At 36.1% G+C, this 18,867-nt stretch overlaps 1 protein-coding gene across 1 annotated transcript in view; it reads right to left on the bottom strand.

Moving 5' to 3' along the window:
- Positions 1 to 343: 343 nt before the first annotated feature.
- Positions 344 to 18,867, bottom strand: part of LOC140169454 (uncharacterized) — a 105,016-nt gene continuing 86,492 nt past the window's right edge. Inside the window, exons 3-4 of the mRNA XM_072192717.1 lie at positions 5,451 to 5,909; positions 344 to 3,841 (exon numbers count right to left, since the gene is read on the bottom strand). Of these exons, the coding sequence (XP_072048818.1) occupies positions 3,252 to 3,841; positions 5,451 to 5,889 (1,029 nt within the window). The 5' untranslated portion in view covers positions 5,890 to 5,909 and the 3' untranslated portion in view covers positions 344 to 3,251. The remainder of the gene's footprint in view (positions 3,842 to 5,450; positions 5,910 to 18,867) is intronic.

Here is an 18,867-nt window from a genome sequence, read left to right as displayed (position 1 = left end):
GAGACGGTTTATATAATTGAAGACCGAATTAAAAAGACTAATTTGCGTCTGACCTCAGGGCAAAGACGCAATGTGATTGATTGTTGACCTGCGCAGTACGGCACCTTCGGTCTAGTTGACAGGACGTCATACGCAAACTAGTCTTTTTAATTCGGTCTTGAAATATAGTTATCCTGTGTTCATCAGTAAGACAAAACACGATGAAGTATGGGTAATGCTGCCGGTAATGAGATCAGAGAATAGCTAATTCGCACATTGTGACCGGGAAGGGCCTAGGGGTGCACGCTTTCAACATACCATGTAATACGCAAATGACTCAAAGAATGACACACAGAAAAGATGATTATTTTCAGGGTGTTGCGCACAATGCTAAAAATTTACTACATTACTGTTTTGTGATATCATACAACATCTAGTTGACAAGTGGTTTATTTACAGGTGCCTACCAAAACATCACAATAATAATTATGCTTGGCTAACTTACTTCCAATGTGTGATATCGAGCCACATTCCTATAGGAAAACACCTGCCTTAAGCTGAATTCACACTCTGTTGCTTGAGGGAAACGCGATTGGTTTCTAGCCAATGAGATAATGCGCTTTTTGTTGCGTTGAGAAAAGCGCATTTCCTCATTGGTCAAATAGCAATCGCTCGTCGAGTAGCAATGTAGTATAAACTCAGCTTTTTGTAATTCTTATAAACAGATAACATTGTATTTTCGTTGTAGAAATGTTCTTCAGTTAATGCTTATCATCGATGGGTTTTACACCTGCATGTACATTAATCAGGAATATGTGTGCAAATACATCTTATCAAGAGCTTACTTACGTAGACGGTCAGGAAGAACACTCATCCCTAGAATCAATGTATTACAAATAAATAAGTAGTTTTACGATCTATCATGTTTATTTCAGGTGAACAACCTTTGCATTTAAAGTCCACACTCCACCTGTTAAAAGATTTTGGAAATATCTTCCACAGAGGGAGTATGAATTTCAAATGGAATCAGCACATTAGGAAACTCTATTTGAAACTTACCCTCTCTCTATGGAAGATTTAGGTTTAATCTTTCTTAACGTGTATGAAATTCAAATGGATCTGCCTAATGTGTTTATTCCATTTGTAGTTTATACTCCCCTATGGAAGACATTTATAACGTCTTCCACACGGGGAGTGTGGATTTTAAATGGAATCGCCCATTCCGATAACATTTCTACAGAATAGCATGTGCGCTTACAAAGTCCTGATCAATATCCATTCTAAAATGAGCCATTTTTTGTAAGAAGTCCCTTCATATCATGTCATAAATTGTCATGAACCTTATCTTAAACATATTATTGTTAGTTATTGTTCGAAAGTTTCCCAGGGCATTTGTATTTATATAGAAGGTCAGTGCAAGTCGGGTTTAGTACTTCTTGATATTGTTTTGAATATCACACACTATAAAGCTGAATTTATACCATAACGCTGACGATAGCGACTGGGTTTTAGGCAATGAGGCAGAGCACTAAGAAAAGCGAGCAACATCATTGGTCAAATACTCATCGCTTGTCGCTCAGCGATAGAGTATAAATTCAACTAAGAAACAAATTATATATGGACATAGGTGTCAATTTCAGGCTATACTTGACAAAGTTGAACGTTAGTCATAATCATCAGAGACAATAACATTTTTTAAGTACCATTTTGGAAATACAATTTGGCTACCAAATTAGTGTTTGAAATTACGTTCGTCTACCAAAATGATTTTTGCATGGTAAAACAGTCGTAAAAGTGTTTGGGTGCATCTGAAAAACACCGTTTACATAATATTTAAGAATAAAATAAGTCCGTATAAGTTTCAATTCAAAAAGAAAAACAGGCGCAATGTCCTTTATATAATTGAATTGATTTCGCTTAAAATGCAAAGCACCACAAAACAACCGTTTACAAAATACTTATCTGCAAAATATGTAAAATAGTTAATTTTCTCAAAATGGCTCATTATTCTGTATTGCAGTTTACTGTCAGTCACAGGCCTGATATATTTGGTCCTAAAGGGCTCTTATAATACAGGCGTAATATTAATATAATAGTCATACTATTTTTCTTATTTACAATTATTATTATCAATAGCGCATATATACACAGGCTCTAGGCAGACACACTTAAATTACATTAAAATATAGGTTTACTCTCGTTGTTGCAGTAAAAATGCAAATAGCAAAAGCTCTACAGCCATAAATTATCATCACTATTATTAAATCCAAATTTTATTATCATAAGAATCTTGTTCATGTGTACAAACAAATGCGTTAGAATCAGTCCTATATCAAGCAATATGAAAGAACAATGACCCTAGTCAACCTTGCGTAGAACTAAATCTTCTAACATCATTGTTGTATTTTAAGGTTATTGATCATCTACTAAGGTGTCAGGTTTTAGTTAACTGGTTCTTCACATCATTTTTGTTTCAAGTTTAAATTCACGGACATGGTAAACTTAGATGGGTATTTAGATTAAATAACATTATTTAAATAACTAAATTATTGCATTTTGATAGGTCGGTACAAAACAAAACATCTACCTCGCCGAAACTCTGCAATTCTGTATAATAAATCTCAGACAACTGCACATCAAAGAAATTAGAGCCACAGAGCACCGACCCATAATTGCACCGTCGGTAACGTTATGGTAATTGGGCCATATAACTTATTTCGTTGTCACGTAGGGCGGAGTGCGTAACCTTATGGTAAAGAACCATATATTTATTTGTGACGCAGGGCGGAGTCGGTTCTCTTTGCATCAAATATCAGTGGTGCACATAAGCGTTTTGAATTTCTATATACATCCTTAATGGTTCTTGCTATCTTTCTTTGAAAATTTTTGGAATATACAAGAATATATTCTTGTCGTTATGTACAAAATATATTTCCTGCATTTGTTTTACAGGTTGAACTATTTTGTTACAGTCATTCAGTAAGATAGCCGACACCAAAGTCAATATTATTTTGTTACGGGCATTAGATTTTGATCAATTAAAGTTTCATTCCACAATGTTCCTTACGGAGTAAATCTCTCGTTCATTGGTCGGTGTAAAAGTAAACAAAATTATAATAGAAAAAAACATTATTAGGCCTATTGGTCTCCGTATTATCTGCATAGAAATAACTACCTTTAAGAACCCCGTAATCATGATTTTTGATCTAACTTAAATGGTCCAGATTATCTAATTAACGTAACCCTGTCAATTGCCTTTACCTATGAACTTATTATTTACCTGCTCTACCTCTACCTCTGCCCCCATTCCCACCTTGAAGGAATCTATTACCCCGCTTGTCTTCTGTATCAAGTAACTCTGCTACTATATTGTCTTCTTCTCCATCCTCTCTCTTGCCGGGACGTCCCCGACCGCGTTGACCGCCGCCTTGGAGATATCGATTACCACGTTTATCTTCTTCTTCAAAAAGTTCATCATCACGTTTTCCAGGTCTGCCACGCCCTCGTCCTGCTCCGCCACCTTGTAAGTATCGGTTGGCACGTTTGTCTTCTTCGTCTAAAAGTTCTTCGCCTTCATCGTCACGCTTGCCTGGTCTGCCTCTTCCTCGTCCTTTTCCGCCGCCTTGTAAATATCGGTTAGCACGTTTGTCTTCTTCGTCTAAAAGTTCAAATTCTTCTTCTTCTTCATCGTCACGCTTGCCTGGTCTGCCACGCCCTCGTCCTGCTCCGCCACCTTGTAAGTATCGGTTAGCACGTTTGTCTTCTTCGTCTAAAATTTCAAATTCTTCTTCTCCTTCATCATCACGTTTGCCTGGTCTGCCTCGTCCTCGTCCTGGTCCACTGCCTTGTAAATATCTGTTGCCTGTGACGAACAAATACAGAAGGGGTGAGATTAGCGCGACAACTAGGGAATATCAGGTGACTATAAACCGTTACTACAATACCCTTGAAGTGCCTTACACAATGTAGCGCATGTAGACCATAGACAAATTGGATTTGCCCCGTAAAATATCGCCCTCTAAACAAATAAGTGCGGTTGCGGACGGTTTATAGCTGCATGGCATTCGTCAATATGTGATGAGCATGAATATAATGGTCTGTGTTATACGAGGGTTATTCAAAAAGTTCTACCTCTATTGTCACATCTCTGTTATCTTACGTGCCAAGAAATTAAAAATACCCATAAATTTTGGCTTTGGCTAAAAGTAAAATGGGATTTTTGGTTGTTAAGATGTAATACTTCCAGATAATACAGTTTTACTTGGTATCGTATCTTTTGCACAACAAAACCGATAATTATAATGTTCAGAATAGCTGTCATATTGACCCTTTCCATAGGTTGTTGACTTCGATCGGGTGAGCACTTGTTGGTTTAATTCGTATTAATTTGTTCATAAGTTAAAATCAAAATAGTCGTATGCATAGTTTTTTGTTTTTTGTAAGAACAAAGTATATACATGGTTATTAACAAACTGTTCATCTTATTTCCCAGCCAGCAATTGGACAACCGCATCTTATGAACGTTTTTATGCAGATTATTCAAAGTTACATTATGATGATTACTACTACTTTTGGCTTCAGTTTTTAATCATTTCCGAACGTACCAAATCAGTATTTGCTTTAACCAACTTATCTAAACCACCTAATATAACATTGTAATTTTTATTTGGTAGCTTAGAGTGTTACCATGGGTAATTTCAATATCCTGACACGTAAGATAACAGAGATGTGTTGATGATGGTTAAATCACTTAATCAAATGTTCGGTATGTATAAGTTCGTCTTCTACGCTAAATATAGATAATTAGAAGGACTGCATTACTGTATATTAGATAATTAATTCGAGTTATCGAAATTCAATGAGGATGGCTCAAATGAAGAGATTTTAGAATTGCGTCAGTATATAGTCTGTGTCATCTCCAAGGATATAAAAATAATGCGCAACAACATCTACCTCTGAAATATGTATTTGACAACCTTCGTTTGATTAGCACGATGCTCTAACCAATTGACAAATTGCGGCACGTCGAAGCAAAGCGATAGATTGAAATCTATAGGTGTTAGGTTTAAGAATGTAATACCATCGAACCCAACTTTATTAGAACCAAATACCTCTACTCTAGCGTGCACCTGTTGCTCAATTGGTTAGAACGTCGTACTAGTCATCTAAAGGATACAGGTTCGAATCAAGTCAGACGCATGCACTGATTTTTTACAACGTTTATGAGCGTTGGTTGGTCTTGAAAAATATTTAGCTAAGTGCCCTTAATGAAAGATCTGAGCTAGTATCTAAAAGTCGTCATGGATACAAACCAGCCAACCGTGCTAAGAAAAAATAGGACTGTGTGATCATTGTCATATCATTCCACCTGATGATTGCTACATGCTTGTAGCATGAAACTCGGAGTAGTGGCCATGATGTGTTAATTAAACTTAATTAATTATTTTATTTTAGCTAAAACAATTATGTACCTCTCTTGTCTTCATCTAATAAATCGTCCGTAAATTCCCCATCTTCACGTTTGCCAGGTCTTCTTCCTCCTCTGCCTCTGCCTGCTCCGCCACCTTGTAAAAATCTATTTCCACGCTTATCTTCCTCCTCCATTAAAAGTTCTTGTAATTCCTCATCATCTCTCTTCCCTTGGCCACGTCCGCGCCCGCGACCACCTCCTTGTAAATATGCATTCCCGCGTTTTTCTTCTTCTGTTGCCTCATCGACAAGTTCGGCGATGTCTGCGTCTTCGCCGTCACGCTTACCAGGACGTCTATTCCGTCCTCGTCCGCCACCTCCTTGTAAATGCATGTTGCCTCGTTTGTCTTCATCTATTTCCTGCTCCTCTACGGGAGCACCACTGATATGTGCGAGGAATACAACAAATGATATGCATATAAGAACTATCCTGGTCTCCATGGTTAGGGCTGTTTTTATCTCTGAAACAAAAAAACAGAGAAAGAGGGAGAAAAGCACATTAATATTTTTGAAGGGTACCAAGCATAATTTGGAGCTGTCCCGTAATATTACATTAACATATGTCGTTAACCGACAAAATTACCAATATAGCCTACATGATAGCTGTGGTCTAAGATCACAAACACAGCCGTGGTGTGACCCCTTTATAATGACCTTAGAACCAAAAACTCTCGAACACCCACATTCAATGCATGTGTGCACGTGGCATCACTCTGCTATGTTATTTGTGGCAGGGGCTTTTCGAAGGTGTTTAGTCTCTGACCGAAAGTGACCCTTTAATGACCTTTGACAACAAGAATAAGAATTTTCTTGGCTGATAAAAGTTTTGAAGGTATTTTGTTTTTACACCGGAAGTGACCCCTTAATGACATTTGACCCCAAATAAAAAAAATCCCATACACATTGGATAACAATAATTCATGTGTGAACATACCGTCACTCTGCCATGTTTTTCTAAGCTAATACAATTTTTTGAAAGTTTTTGTTTACACCGGAAGTTAAACCATTCAGCTGCTGTAATGAAATTAATAATGAATTCATTCTCCATCGCTGAGGGACGAGTGTTTGGTATTTGACCAATAACAAAGCGCGCTAACTCTGGTCTGCCTCGTCCTCGTCGCTAGAAACCAATCGCTCAGCGATGGTGTATAAATTCACCTTTATCGTTATGTGTCATTCTTGTATAAATCGTGTTTTTTGCATAATGCCGAATAACAGATCACTATAAGCCGTCTTTATGACATGTATGAGTAGCGCTTAAGATCGCCCTCTGTATGTACAGAATAATTAAAAAATGATGAAGAAGCTGTCGCTTTATAGTCGGATGCTCTTCGGCCATATGTGGTGACCCTACCCTGACCCTAACCCAATGAAAATGGGGTATACCAATGATTATCTACACTCCAAAAACAAATTTTCACATTCAAACGCAGTAAAGTGTGTATTTAGGGCAACTTTTATAACATCCGAGATGGTGTTCGCTGTGTCCCCACAGTAGCAATGTGGATAACCCAAGACTAACTGCATCCACATTGATCTGGATTCATATTGTCATATGGCTTGCCTTAATAAATTCCATGTCGTCTGCTCATTATATCCGACATGATATGTCGGATATAATGACTGGCAGACATAGTAACTTCGCCCTACATTTTCCACAACTAATTTAAGCCTGGTTTCATTAATTACGCCAAGCGTCTGTGAGTTAAAAGCAATATTTACCCACCATTCAGGTAAATATTTTATAATTTCATTTGAATTCATAACCATTACTTAGTGATGATTTTGGCGGTAGTCTAGTCACGTCTGTCTAACCGTGTCAATAATGCTTAGATTAAAGCTCAGTTTATGATCACTGGCTCGCGATTAAAATTAAAATTCAGACCAGAGGTGATGAGGTGGTTCGTTCCTTGCTGGTTTGGAAAGAGCGATTGAGCTCATCGTCGCCAGTGATTCAATCTGAAGCTAACATTGTGACTAAAGCAAACACAGTGGTGCAGGAGGCAGTTCATTTTCCAAAGTGATTGTATCATACTTTCTGACTTTCGTTCTACTCCCATAAGAAAAGCTAAGAATTGCCTCATTATATTACACGTAGAAAGCACACAAGTAGGTATTTGAAGGCGGGTCGGCGAGGAGCACAATCTAGTGGTGTTTGAGACAAAAAAGCTGCCACACAAGAGGAATGACATGGCTCTATAAAGGATACCTGAAATACCTGAAATAACGGGTGTCATTTCTTCCTTAAAGGCAAAAACGCATAAACTACCGTTTTGATATTTATATAATTGGCCTTAACTCTAGAACACAAGCCATATGGAAATACGATCGTTTGATTTCTTGTCTAATTTCCTAATTTTATTAAAAGGTATAGTACAAGTTTTTGGTTAAATAACTAAACCTGGAAAATATGGCGCCTGCATTCAAACTCGCTGTAAGAACCCACCCTATCTAGATGCTTATAGCTCCTTGTATATTGAGCTATGAGCATGCCTGATATTAGGGACTGGTACCGATTGTGCTTATTTCAGAATATTATAAAGTTTGGCATTAGCATGAAAATTGCATTATAATGAGTACAAACAAGCCTTGTATTGGTTCAATGATTCTTAAGATAACTGTTGATATTGTGAGAGAATATCTCAAAACTTGAACTATTTATGTCAAATCCAATGGGCTATAGCACGTAAAGCATAAATTAAGGTTTCCGGTTCACAAGAAACACACACTTAGAGGACAAGTGCCCGGTTTTGACAAATAAAGATGGATCATGTCCAAGCATTATGCAACTTTAATGTATTTTGCCTCAATCTCTATACTTCACCTTGGACGCATGAACCATCAGAATTATTTACACTTGAGAGATTTCCTGTATAATATTTATTATAGAAACACGCCCATGGCTAGGTAATCAATATCTAGTAATACCTTGTCACGGTATAGCAATATTGTATGTATAGAGCAGTTTGAAGGAGAGAAAGACATTAACTCGAACAAATACTTGCAACTGTTTGGAGAATGAGTATGATGAGGTGTTTTTGAATGATTTGATGCCTATAAGCCACGTGTCCTTGTTATAATAATAATAATAATGTCCTTGTTATGTTTGCCCACACGTAGATGTTATACTGAATTGTTCAGGCTAAATTAATGTCATAAATACTCCAGGACCGTTATCGCTATGAGCCAGTGATCTTATTTTTAATGGCAAATGTCTATGATCCCAAATACTTGAACATTGACCTCATATAGACGAATCCAATGAGCCAAGTGTTGGTCAGAATCTAGTCGGCCATTACTGGGTCCCGTCTGCACCAAACTGGTGTTGTTACTGCCCAATTGGGTGGATTAAATCCGCTTAAAAATCGACGTTGAATTGTATTGTGTTTTAACTTTCATCATTATTTTGTCTACATGTAACATGGGCGATGGAATGCAGTTTAATATCCCCGCCAAGGCCACATCATTTCACATTTTAGGTGTGATAGGGGGCCCGGGGGGGGGGCACTCACACTTTGGAGGTGACGCGTATGTAGGGCTGTTAAGACCCCCTTTTTCAGCGTCACTCTCACCCAAAGACCCCATATTTTTTTACGAACACATGTTCTGTCACCCAAAGACCCCTTATTTTTCCATTTGATCTTTCACCCAAAGACCCTTACTTTTCAATTTGAACAGCAACTTTCATTTATCACTGATTTTGTTACCTATTTTTGAAAAAACTAAGAAATTTGAAGACTTTTTGAACTAAAAATTCGATTTTCGAGTTTTTTTGACGCTGTTTTTGTCATTTTCTCACCCAATGACCCCATATTTTTTACATTTTGCTCTCACCGAATGCCAAAAATCATGCTCTCACCCAATGACCCCATATTTTTTACATTTTGCTCTCACCGAATGCCCCTTAGTGCGAAAGTGCCAGCCCTACACCTATATCCATTTCATATTGAAGTGCCCCCCCCCGGGATAGGGGATCCAGTTATGGCGGCCAATGAGGTGTAGAAATGCGTGAAATTGGATTCGTCTATAGTGGCTTCATTCAAAAGCCGTGTTATGAGTGTACACATTAGTAATAACTTTTTAGAACTGTACTGACAAATTTGCGTATGGGTGATGCTCACATATTCTCTTTTTAGAATTACTCAATTTTTATTGCGTAATAGCCATAGCAAATATGAAAGGTTTATTTTGAGAAACTTTCGTAAAAGGTTAAACCAGATTTACCGGTGAATTTGTCGCCAGTTTTTGCAATCCAAACACCGATATCTATTTCATACTGTTGATATATTCAAATGCAATGTTTACCACAAATATTTATTTGTTCAAATTTGTACTTTAGATTCATTCTTGAACGAGCAAACAAAATATCAACTATCTCTACGCGGGTGTCGACTGCAGACGACAATTAGCAAACAAGTTTCTTGAAACATACTGGATATGCTTCAAGAACTTTTCTTGCGAATCTACATTAAACTATCCTGATGAATCAAGAATGCAGTCGACCAGTTTCAAATTTTTTAATTAAAAATTTCAGTGTACATTTTCATGACCATATTTGGAATCAGAATGAAAAATGCATTAAAATGAGCACAAACAATCCTAGTATTGGTGCAGAGGCTCTTGAGATAGCTCTTGATATTTTGAGAAAATATTTAAAACTTGAAATCTTTACGCAGAACATTAAGACTATAGAACATCATATCATACATGAGGCTGCGCCCCTATTGCCGCATATTGGCGCACAACAAGGAGCATTGAATTAAGTCAATAATTGACGATGGTGCATGTATTCGATCTCTAGTCTTGCATTAAGGACCCGAAAATTTGAAGCCTCACCGACTTGAAAATATATTTTGTAACTCCAGTTGTGAAATTCAAAATTCAGAAATGTTGACAGGTTGCTTTCAGAACTCGGCTTTGATTGATAACTATATTGGAGATAACGTGTGAAAGATTGTAACAACCTAATGTCATTAATTAAAACACCCACCTTTATGTGGAAGGTTTCAAGTTTAATGAATTTTGGAGACAGTGGAGAACTTACGTTAATAGCTTCTTATTATCTGTCACTCGTTGTTATGAAAAAAAAGAACACACAAAAAAGAATGGAAAGAATCATGAGCACATTATCATGACAGTCTAATCCTCATAAACCGTCTTTGCATCCTATCATTAACTCTCTCCACACGGTTGTCGATTGCATACTACAATAGTTCATTTTTTTTAATTAACAAATTTCAGAATTGTCCATTTTTATTACCATATTGAAATGTGAAAAATGTATTACAATGAGTACAAACAAGCCTAGTATTAGTTCATTGGTTCTTAAGATAGCTCTTGATATTTGAGAAAATATCTCAAAACTTTTTATGTTGAAGCATATAACTAGCATCCTATCATTAAATGTTGTCGTTTCCTATGCCATCACTCATCTGGTTCATATTTCCGGATATAATATTGCCGTCAGTGATTGATAAGCATCAGTAATAAGACGATTCCATTAGCAAACAAACCATTACTTTGAGATTTATCAAAGCGATAAGCAATGACCAATGATGGCTCAAAGTCATCCAAGGATGGACATTAATCATCTTCATCTCATATCACAACTTGCTTGGCGTGCTAGCTATAGGCTTCAACATAATTAGTTGTGAGATGTCAAAAGCTATTTCTTGAACCACTACCCCATTACTGGTCTTATTTGTACTCATTTTAATACATTTATCAGGCTGATTCCATAATCATGAATACGTACAAATTTGGTATTATTGAACTTTCAATGACAATTTGAAACGTCCGGTGTGGAGAGGATCAACTGTTTATGCGCATATTGATATAAAATAACAATATAAAGTGTCATCCAAACAGAGTCACTTCAGTTCATATCAGGAATACATAATACAGTACTGACAGTTCACCAAAAGAATAAGCTTTTGATTGTTATGATGGCAATCATGGTTACCTAATGGTTACGCTATGAGCAAAAGTAGTACAGATAGGTGCGATATTCAACTCATTTAAATATCATTCTATGAGTTGAGTTTACACTCGTATTCGGTTAGACTTTTAAGATTTAAATTTGTATATGTCCTTTCATGTCCTTTCATGTCCATTGCGTATGTGTATTGCGCACAAAAATAATTATCCGAACACTTAAACCAAAGCACTATCTTACTGACACTCATCTTAAATTACCAAATAAATTATACAATAGATGGATAAATTTATTCTTCGTACTTTGATACCTCATTTGACACGATGCGATTTATTTCTTTAAGCTATACCGAATTGAATGAAAACGAGAACATTTCAAAAGTGACAAATTTGGCATATTTATTCGTTAAGGGTGATTCCTACCAGCTATTGAGTGTATGCAATAAACCAGCCTGAACAATATGCGCACAATATTGAAATGGCAGCCATGTTGGACATGTTGGAGGACAGTTCTAAGATGTATTAAGATGACAGAAGGGCCCACGAGTCCACAAAACGGGCAATTATACTACCAGGTACTTTATAAATTAATGTGGTCCTTAGTTTCAAAAACAATAGAGGTATTCATTGTGACGTCAACGCCGCCATCTTGTGGGTACGGAGGTCCTTGTTGCTAAGATCACTGCGTTGACGCTTGACTGAAGAGGTGCGTCATGCGCCGCGACTTCCGCGTAATCGGGGGCGTAATGTCTAACGCATGACATGCAGAACGGCAGTACTCCCAAGATGGCGGATCCCGCGGAAAAGGCTAACGGCCTCTATAGATGTACGAGTATTAGTATAGTAATGAAAGATGGAACACTAGTTTGAGTATTTCATCTTACATGCCTCTTCAATCTGTAGACTAGAGGGTGATGGGTCTTTTTGTTGTAACCTGCTGCATGTAGTGTTTTTCCTGAACTGAGCTTGCTTGCCTTCAGTGACTTAGTGACCATCTACTTGTTGTGAATTTTTACTACTATTTTTGGACACATCTTTTTGGTCCTATAGTGCTACCTTAGCTTACTAGACAACAAGCCAAGCTGAGGTACCTTCATACTCCTGTCTAACATACATATATCATGATTAAGCACCACTTAAAATATCTACGGCGTCGAGTAAAACTATTGTGCTAATTTGATATTATTTCAATTCAGAAACAATTAATACTAGTAATAATAGTTCATTTGTCATTCCAAATCCATTATTGCCATCAATGAGTGTTTCATTAATGCTTTGCGTGCTAGAGACCTATCTCAAGAAATACTGAAACATTACAGGGCTTGTTGTAATAATATTTTCATGCTGATTCCAAATATTTCCATGAAAATTCTGAAATGTGTATTTCTTTGCAGAAAAGTTGATGCCATCTGCGGTCGACGCCCGTGTTGAGAGGGTTGAAACTATAGCAAAGAATACCGGAAATCAGGAAGAACTGTCTCAAAAACCACTGAACTCGAACTAGGTTTGTATGTAATTTTTTTGTAATTCATACAGGTATCAATGTGTAATGTGTGATAATGGGCTTTACTAATGGCAGACACAACAGTAGAGTAAGGGCTAAAAATATCATTTACAAGGTTCATTGCAATTGCAACATAAGTATTAGATCATGGTATGATACTTAGGCTGTCCCACAGAGAATTATAACTGCTTTTAATGTCAATTTTGTCTCCAATGGATAGTTTTTAATGGGTTGTCTTGCACGCAATTTAGGCTGGAAAGTGTAGATGGTCGTAAAATATAAATCTACATTCAGAATAAAATAGTCATTTCCTTTACACCGAAATTATGATTCCAAGAATAAGAAACAAACAAGTAAAGCAAACAACAAAAAGTACATTATTTTAGATCACAGTGAATGCCCTTTGTATATGTTCTTCTGCAACTTTTTCTGCATTTGAAGACCTGAGCGCAAGAAGACCGTAAGTCCACTTGGCCCCTCAACATGTATACACTAAAGTTGCGTATAATTTCGTATAGTTTGGTAATATTTATACATGTTCAGGGGCCAAAACAAATCTTTCACAACCTTTCATGATGTTTTCACCCAGGAACATGTATTAAACATTATAAAACCCTAAGAAACTATGCGTAACTTTAGTGTATACATGATGAGGGGCCAAGTGGACTTACGGACTTTTTGCGCTCAGGTCTTCATTTGTTCTTTTTGTTCTTCTACTTTTTCTCATTTGATTTATTTGTTCATTTTCAAATAAGTCGATAAGAATTCATAATAAGTTATAGTATTTCTACGAGTACGCCATCAGTGTTCACAGTATTGGTGCAACCGTCAATGTGTGAGTAATCGAGCTTCTGTAAAATGTGTCTCTGATGAAGCCAGAGACACATCTGACGAAAGCTCGGCTACTCACCCAAGGACCGGTTGCATTGGTACAGTGATAACTGACGACCCACGCCTAGAAATACTTGCACTTTAATAATAATAATATTGAAGACGGACGCAAAAAACAATAACAAAACAACAACAAAACAGTTTCCTATTTATGTATACTGTTTAATTTCTTCCCCATAAGTACAATTTCAATTTAGCAACTGTTATTAGGAAAGTATAAACGCAATTTATAACGCTAAAGAAGCAGCCCAAGCCCATATGTGGTATGATCAAGCGAAATCAGTCTGAAGTCGGACGTATTAGGATAAACTTAAAGAGTTTCCAAAACAATAGGCACCAAAGGGAAATACTTTCTTTGGCTATATCTCAATACAACTATTTTCGACTTCCGACACGTAACATTTCTTATGAAAGGATCTCAAAATCAGCTATTATTAAAAAATGAACATCATAATGTAACGAGACTGTTTTCCTTAAAAAACTTAAACACACATTCCTTCAGGAAAACCTCACACATCCCTCATTCGATGTCTGTTCAAATCAATGTCGCAATATCTTCGGTAAATGAACTTTGAAATGCCGTCAAAGGTTCATTGAAAAACACATTTAAACAAATATTCAAATGACTTGTACAGATATTAGAATTTAGTACAAAGGCATTTACTTTATCAAGTATTTTCCGTGAAGGGGCCGAATATTTTAAAAGTAAATGAATGTTTTTAGTCTTATAGAAAAAGTAGCCGTCTGTGGCAGTTTGCAAATGCATAAGCCTCTTTGCTACCGGTACTGTATATCATAAATATATTTACAAGTATGATCAGGTACTTTTGACGTGGAAGTAACAAGTCTTGTATGAAATACAATCCCGATGTATGGGCCAAATGGCTACAGATTGACTGCGCTTATAATACACAAGAGTCAGACTTATTCCCGCCATTTAATGTCGCAGGCGGTAGGTCAAAATTCTATAAAATGACAAGAAATATTATGTTACATATCACTTGTTTTCTAAATGTAAAATGCCTACCAAAATGCTTACTAATGCTTTAGTGGATTTGTTGTATGTTTTTGTTGTTGTTGTTGTTGTTGAAAATCTATATATTTAATTGCAGTAAATACACGTTTGAACATTTAGTAAGGCAAGATGCTGGCTTTCCGTGCTGCCCATATATCCTTTTGAGATATTTTCTCCAAAAATCAATAGCTGTGTCATGCACCTTTGAAAAATTCCGAAATATATGAAACTTATAATCCTCTCCATTGATGGCAGACGACAAGCGCTAAAGTTTCTTTAAAATTTCACATTTTCACGACCATATGTGACGTGTCATGTCAAAAGGAGACACTTTGGGGCAGGTTATCAATTTTGAGGTTTTTACATATCTTAAATACAGAGATATTTTGCTTTACAACGCCGTTTTCCCCAAAGAAATCGGACATTCCTAAGCGAAGATATTGAGTTCGCCTTTAAAAATATTATTGACAATGTTGAGAGTAGGAATTACTTTGAAAAATGTCTCAAAAATACAAGATGCCAGTTATATTCCGGTCTGAAACTATCAAACAATATTGTTAACATTAATAACATCACAAATTCACAACAAACCCAAATTGGGAAAAAATCACCCCCGGACAGATTTTTGACTATTTCTCCATTTATGATCCTGCCCAAAAGTGTCTCCTTTTGACATGACACGTCACATATTTTGAACCCGGATTTTGAATCAGCATGAAAAAATACATTAAAATGAGAATAAACAAGCCTAGTATTTGTTCAGTGGTTCTTGAGATAGCTCTTGCTATTTTGAGAAAATATCTTAAACTGGGCTCTTTATGTTGAAGCTTATTGGCTTTAATTGCGTTTTTCTCTTTAGTCGGTATTGGTATATGAAATTTGAAAACATAATAATTATCTTCTGCTATCGTATTTCTCCTTTTCCTAAGCAACGTTTTCAAACAAAAAAGAATGAAGAAAGTGTCTTTAAAAATCCTTATAAACCACGCATGCAATATTTAACACTTGTTCTAGTATGTCTACACTGAGGGTGTTAAACGCTTTATTGAATAAAGCAAAACGATTTTATTTATGTAACAAGTAGAGTTTCCTGATAGTGTTGGCATAATTGACCAAGAAAGAGAACATAGCGAGAAATAAAATGTATTTGTTGCATTGCGGATGGAGATACGAGTAGGGCATTGTAGGAATGTCTGGTAATTTGAAGTATTATTTTCAGTCGACACACCAATGTTATAACTAGAAAAGACAAATAAAACACGAAAACAATTCTTAAGGCTTGGGTAAAGGCTTTGTAAATCAAATAATCAGCTGAACGAATATTTTTGCGTGATTTTTGCATAGTGCCGATACCAGATTACCGCCCTAACTGAACCATGGTGTTCCTTAGATGATTTATCGTGCGCGGGAAAGTGACCAGGAAAAGGCCATAACATCGCCCTCTAACGTCATTTTATTAAATCTAAATATGTGCCGCGCAGAAATTTACGGTCTTCCTCATTAGACCTCCTTGATCCACCACGCAATGTAAAGACTAATTCTTATGGTCAAAGATCCTTTTCTGCCACAGCTCCAAAACTTTGGAATGCTCTTCCAGCTAGCGTTCGTTCGGTCAACACTCTCCTCCAGTTCAAGTCTCGCTTAAAGACATTTCTGTTTGCAAATTAATATTGTCTGATTATTGCCATGTCTTTGCTATATATATGTGCATCATGCCGGGCATCATGCATACCTTTTTTGGTTTTGCCACTTTGCGTTTTCCTGAGTTGTACCTTAAGATTTGTGTATATGATATTTTGTCTTGTACCTTAAGATTTTTAATGTGTTTGAAATAACGTTTTGCAGCATTTGTATATTTTTTGGCTGCTTTTAACTTTTCTGTTAGCGCATTGAGTTTCCTTGTGGTATTATATGCGCCCGAAAAACGCGTTTATTATTATTATTATTATTATTATTATTATTATTATTATTATTATTATTATTATTATTATTATTATTATTATTATTATTATTATTATTATTATTATTATTATTATAAAAGGGTGCGGATGTCAACGGTTTATAGCTATTCGTTATTATGAAGGACGATTCCAACGCCTTACCGAAGAAGTGACTTGGAAATGGAAATAGTTTGCACTAAGATTAATTGCTTCAAGGATTTAGTGTGACATAACCTAAGAAAAAATTAAGATAACAATATTGGTACCTTACCATATTTTGCTTCTTGACACATGAGCTTTATGAGTTACACCTAGCAGTTTAACGGGGAGCTGTTATTTTCAATATAACGAAAATTAATCGACAAACACGAAGGTATTAAGGAAAAAGCTGCATCGGTCGTTAACTTAATGTAACCGGAGGCGACTTGCTTTAATGGCCCTGACTAAGTATGATTTTGAGTAGCGTTCATATATCTTCGTCATGAAGAGAGTAAATTATACTGCATCGGGTGACAGAGTCGTGGATTATAAGACTTAGAAAATAGTACTGTATAACTGGATTTTGTTTTTAGTGTGGACTCAAGACCGCACTATCTTGATTATCGATAAGAACAAAATGACGATATATAAAGTGATAATCACACGCGCGGGTCAAACCTATATTACAAGATCTGTTCTTTTAGCTCCAGGTTCTTGTGTCTATTTTGATATTTCATTATCAACATAATGAGTTGCTTTCTTAAATATCACTGAATTATAATTCGTTATAAATTCGGCAAAGTGACGAATCGAGAATTTTGAGCAAATTGAGGTATTGTATGATTATGATTATATTTCATTATATCTTTAACGATAAATCTTACTCCCCGACGTAGATATAGAAATTGTGATTGGGACAACTCGCCCCCTAAGTGCGATTAATAAGAAACGAATAATATACTTGTGTTTTCAAATCAGGTTAATCTATTGTATAGTACAGCTGGAAACCCCGAATCTATATTACATGCCCTATACCGTATATTTGATACCAATGGGTAACTATAGGTATCTTTTATCCAGTGATACCAAAATGAGTACAACCATTCCCCACACGATATCGCTATGGCGTAATTATGTCAGAGCGCCGTCATTAAATTGGTAAATCACAAAATACAGGCCAATATTATTATTTCTACTCTAATCCTTGATTTCAACCGGAGTTTTCACAAAATATTGTAGGGATGACTAATTATAACCGATATACAAAGTTTAGAATCTATAGCTTTAGGACAACCAGTATTTTCAACACAAAAGACCCAAATCAAGGATGAGTGATATAGTTTACACGTAATTGAATGCGTATTGGACCCACTTTGTGCATTGGCGGACACTTTTTGGATTAAAGCCGAATAGCTGCAAATACCTGTTATGAGGGATATATTTTGATTGTTTCAGAACATAGAAGTATTGCAAATAATTGGTGCACATTCACTTATTTAATGTAAACATCTCAAAAAAAAGTAACTAACCCCTTAAATAATGGCTATTATTCAAAAAGGGGGCATTGTATTACAAATCTGTAAAATGCGTTGGAAGCAGAATTTATGTCTGCGCATTTTGACACCTCATTTGATACGATAGCCCAGAAAACAATAAAACACTGGTTAATTTAACGCAGTGAGGTCCAGATTTAAAAGTTGCACTTACACACAAATTTTTACAATACAAAAACACTCAGATATCATTACACAGATTTCCTTCCATTACACTGAATGCAAAATCAATGCAATTTACTGCAACTTTCAAATCTTGGGATACATTGATTTAAATGTACGCAGTGACATCAATATTCATGTCCGGCTCACTGACCACTGATGCAGCCTTCACTGCCGACGACAATCTCCAAATTTTCTTTAAAAATTTATAAACATTTCGGAAGTGTACATTTTCATGACTATATTTGGATCAGTATGAAAAATGCATTGAAATGAGTACAAGCCCAGTATTAGTTTAGTGGTTCTTGAGTGCTATTCTTCGAATATATTTATAAACATGAAGTTATCAATACGCATGTGACTACCTCCGCGCTGCCATAACCTATTTTGCTCAGCTTTGTAATTATATTGTAAGCGTTTCCGTCGTTGAAATGTTTCCGT

This window comes from Amphiura filiformis, chromosome 1 (assembly GCF_039555335.1).
Source record: "Amphiura filiformis chromosome 1, Afil_fr2py, whole genome shotgun sequence".
Taxonomy (NCBI): Eukaryota; Metazoa; Echinodermata; class Ophiuroidea; order Amphilepidida; family Amphiuridae; genus Amphiura; species Amphiura filiformis.
This window is presented reverse-complemented; position numbering and strand designations above follow the sequence as displayed.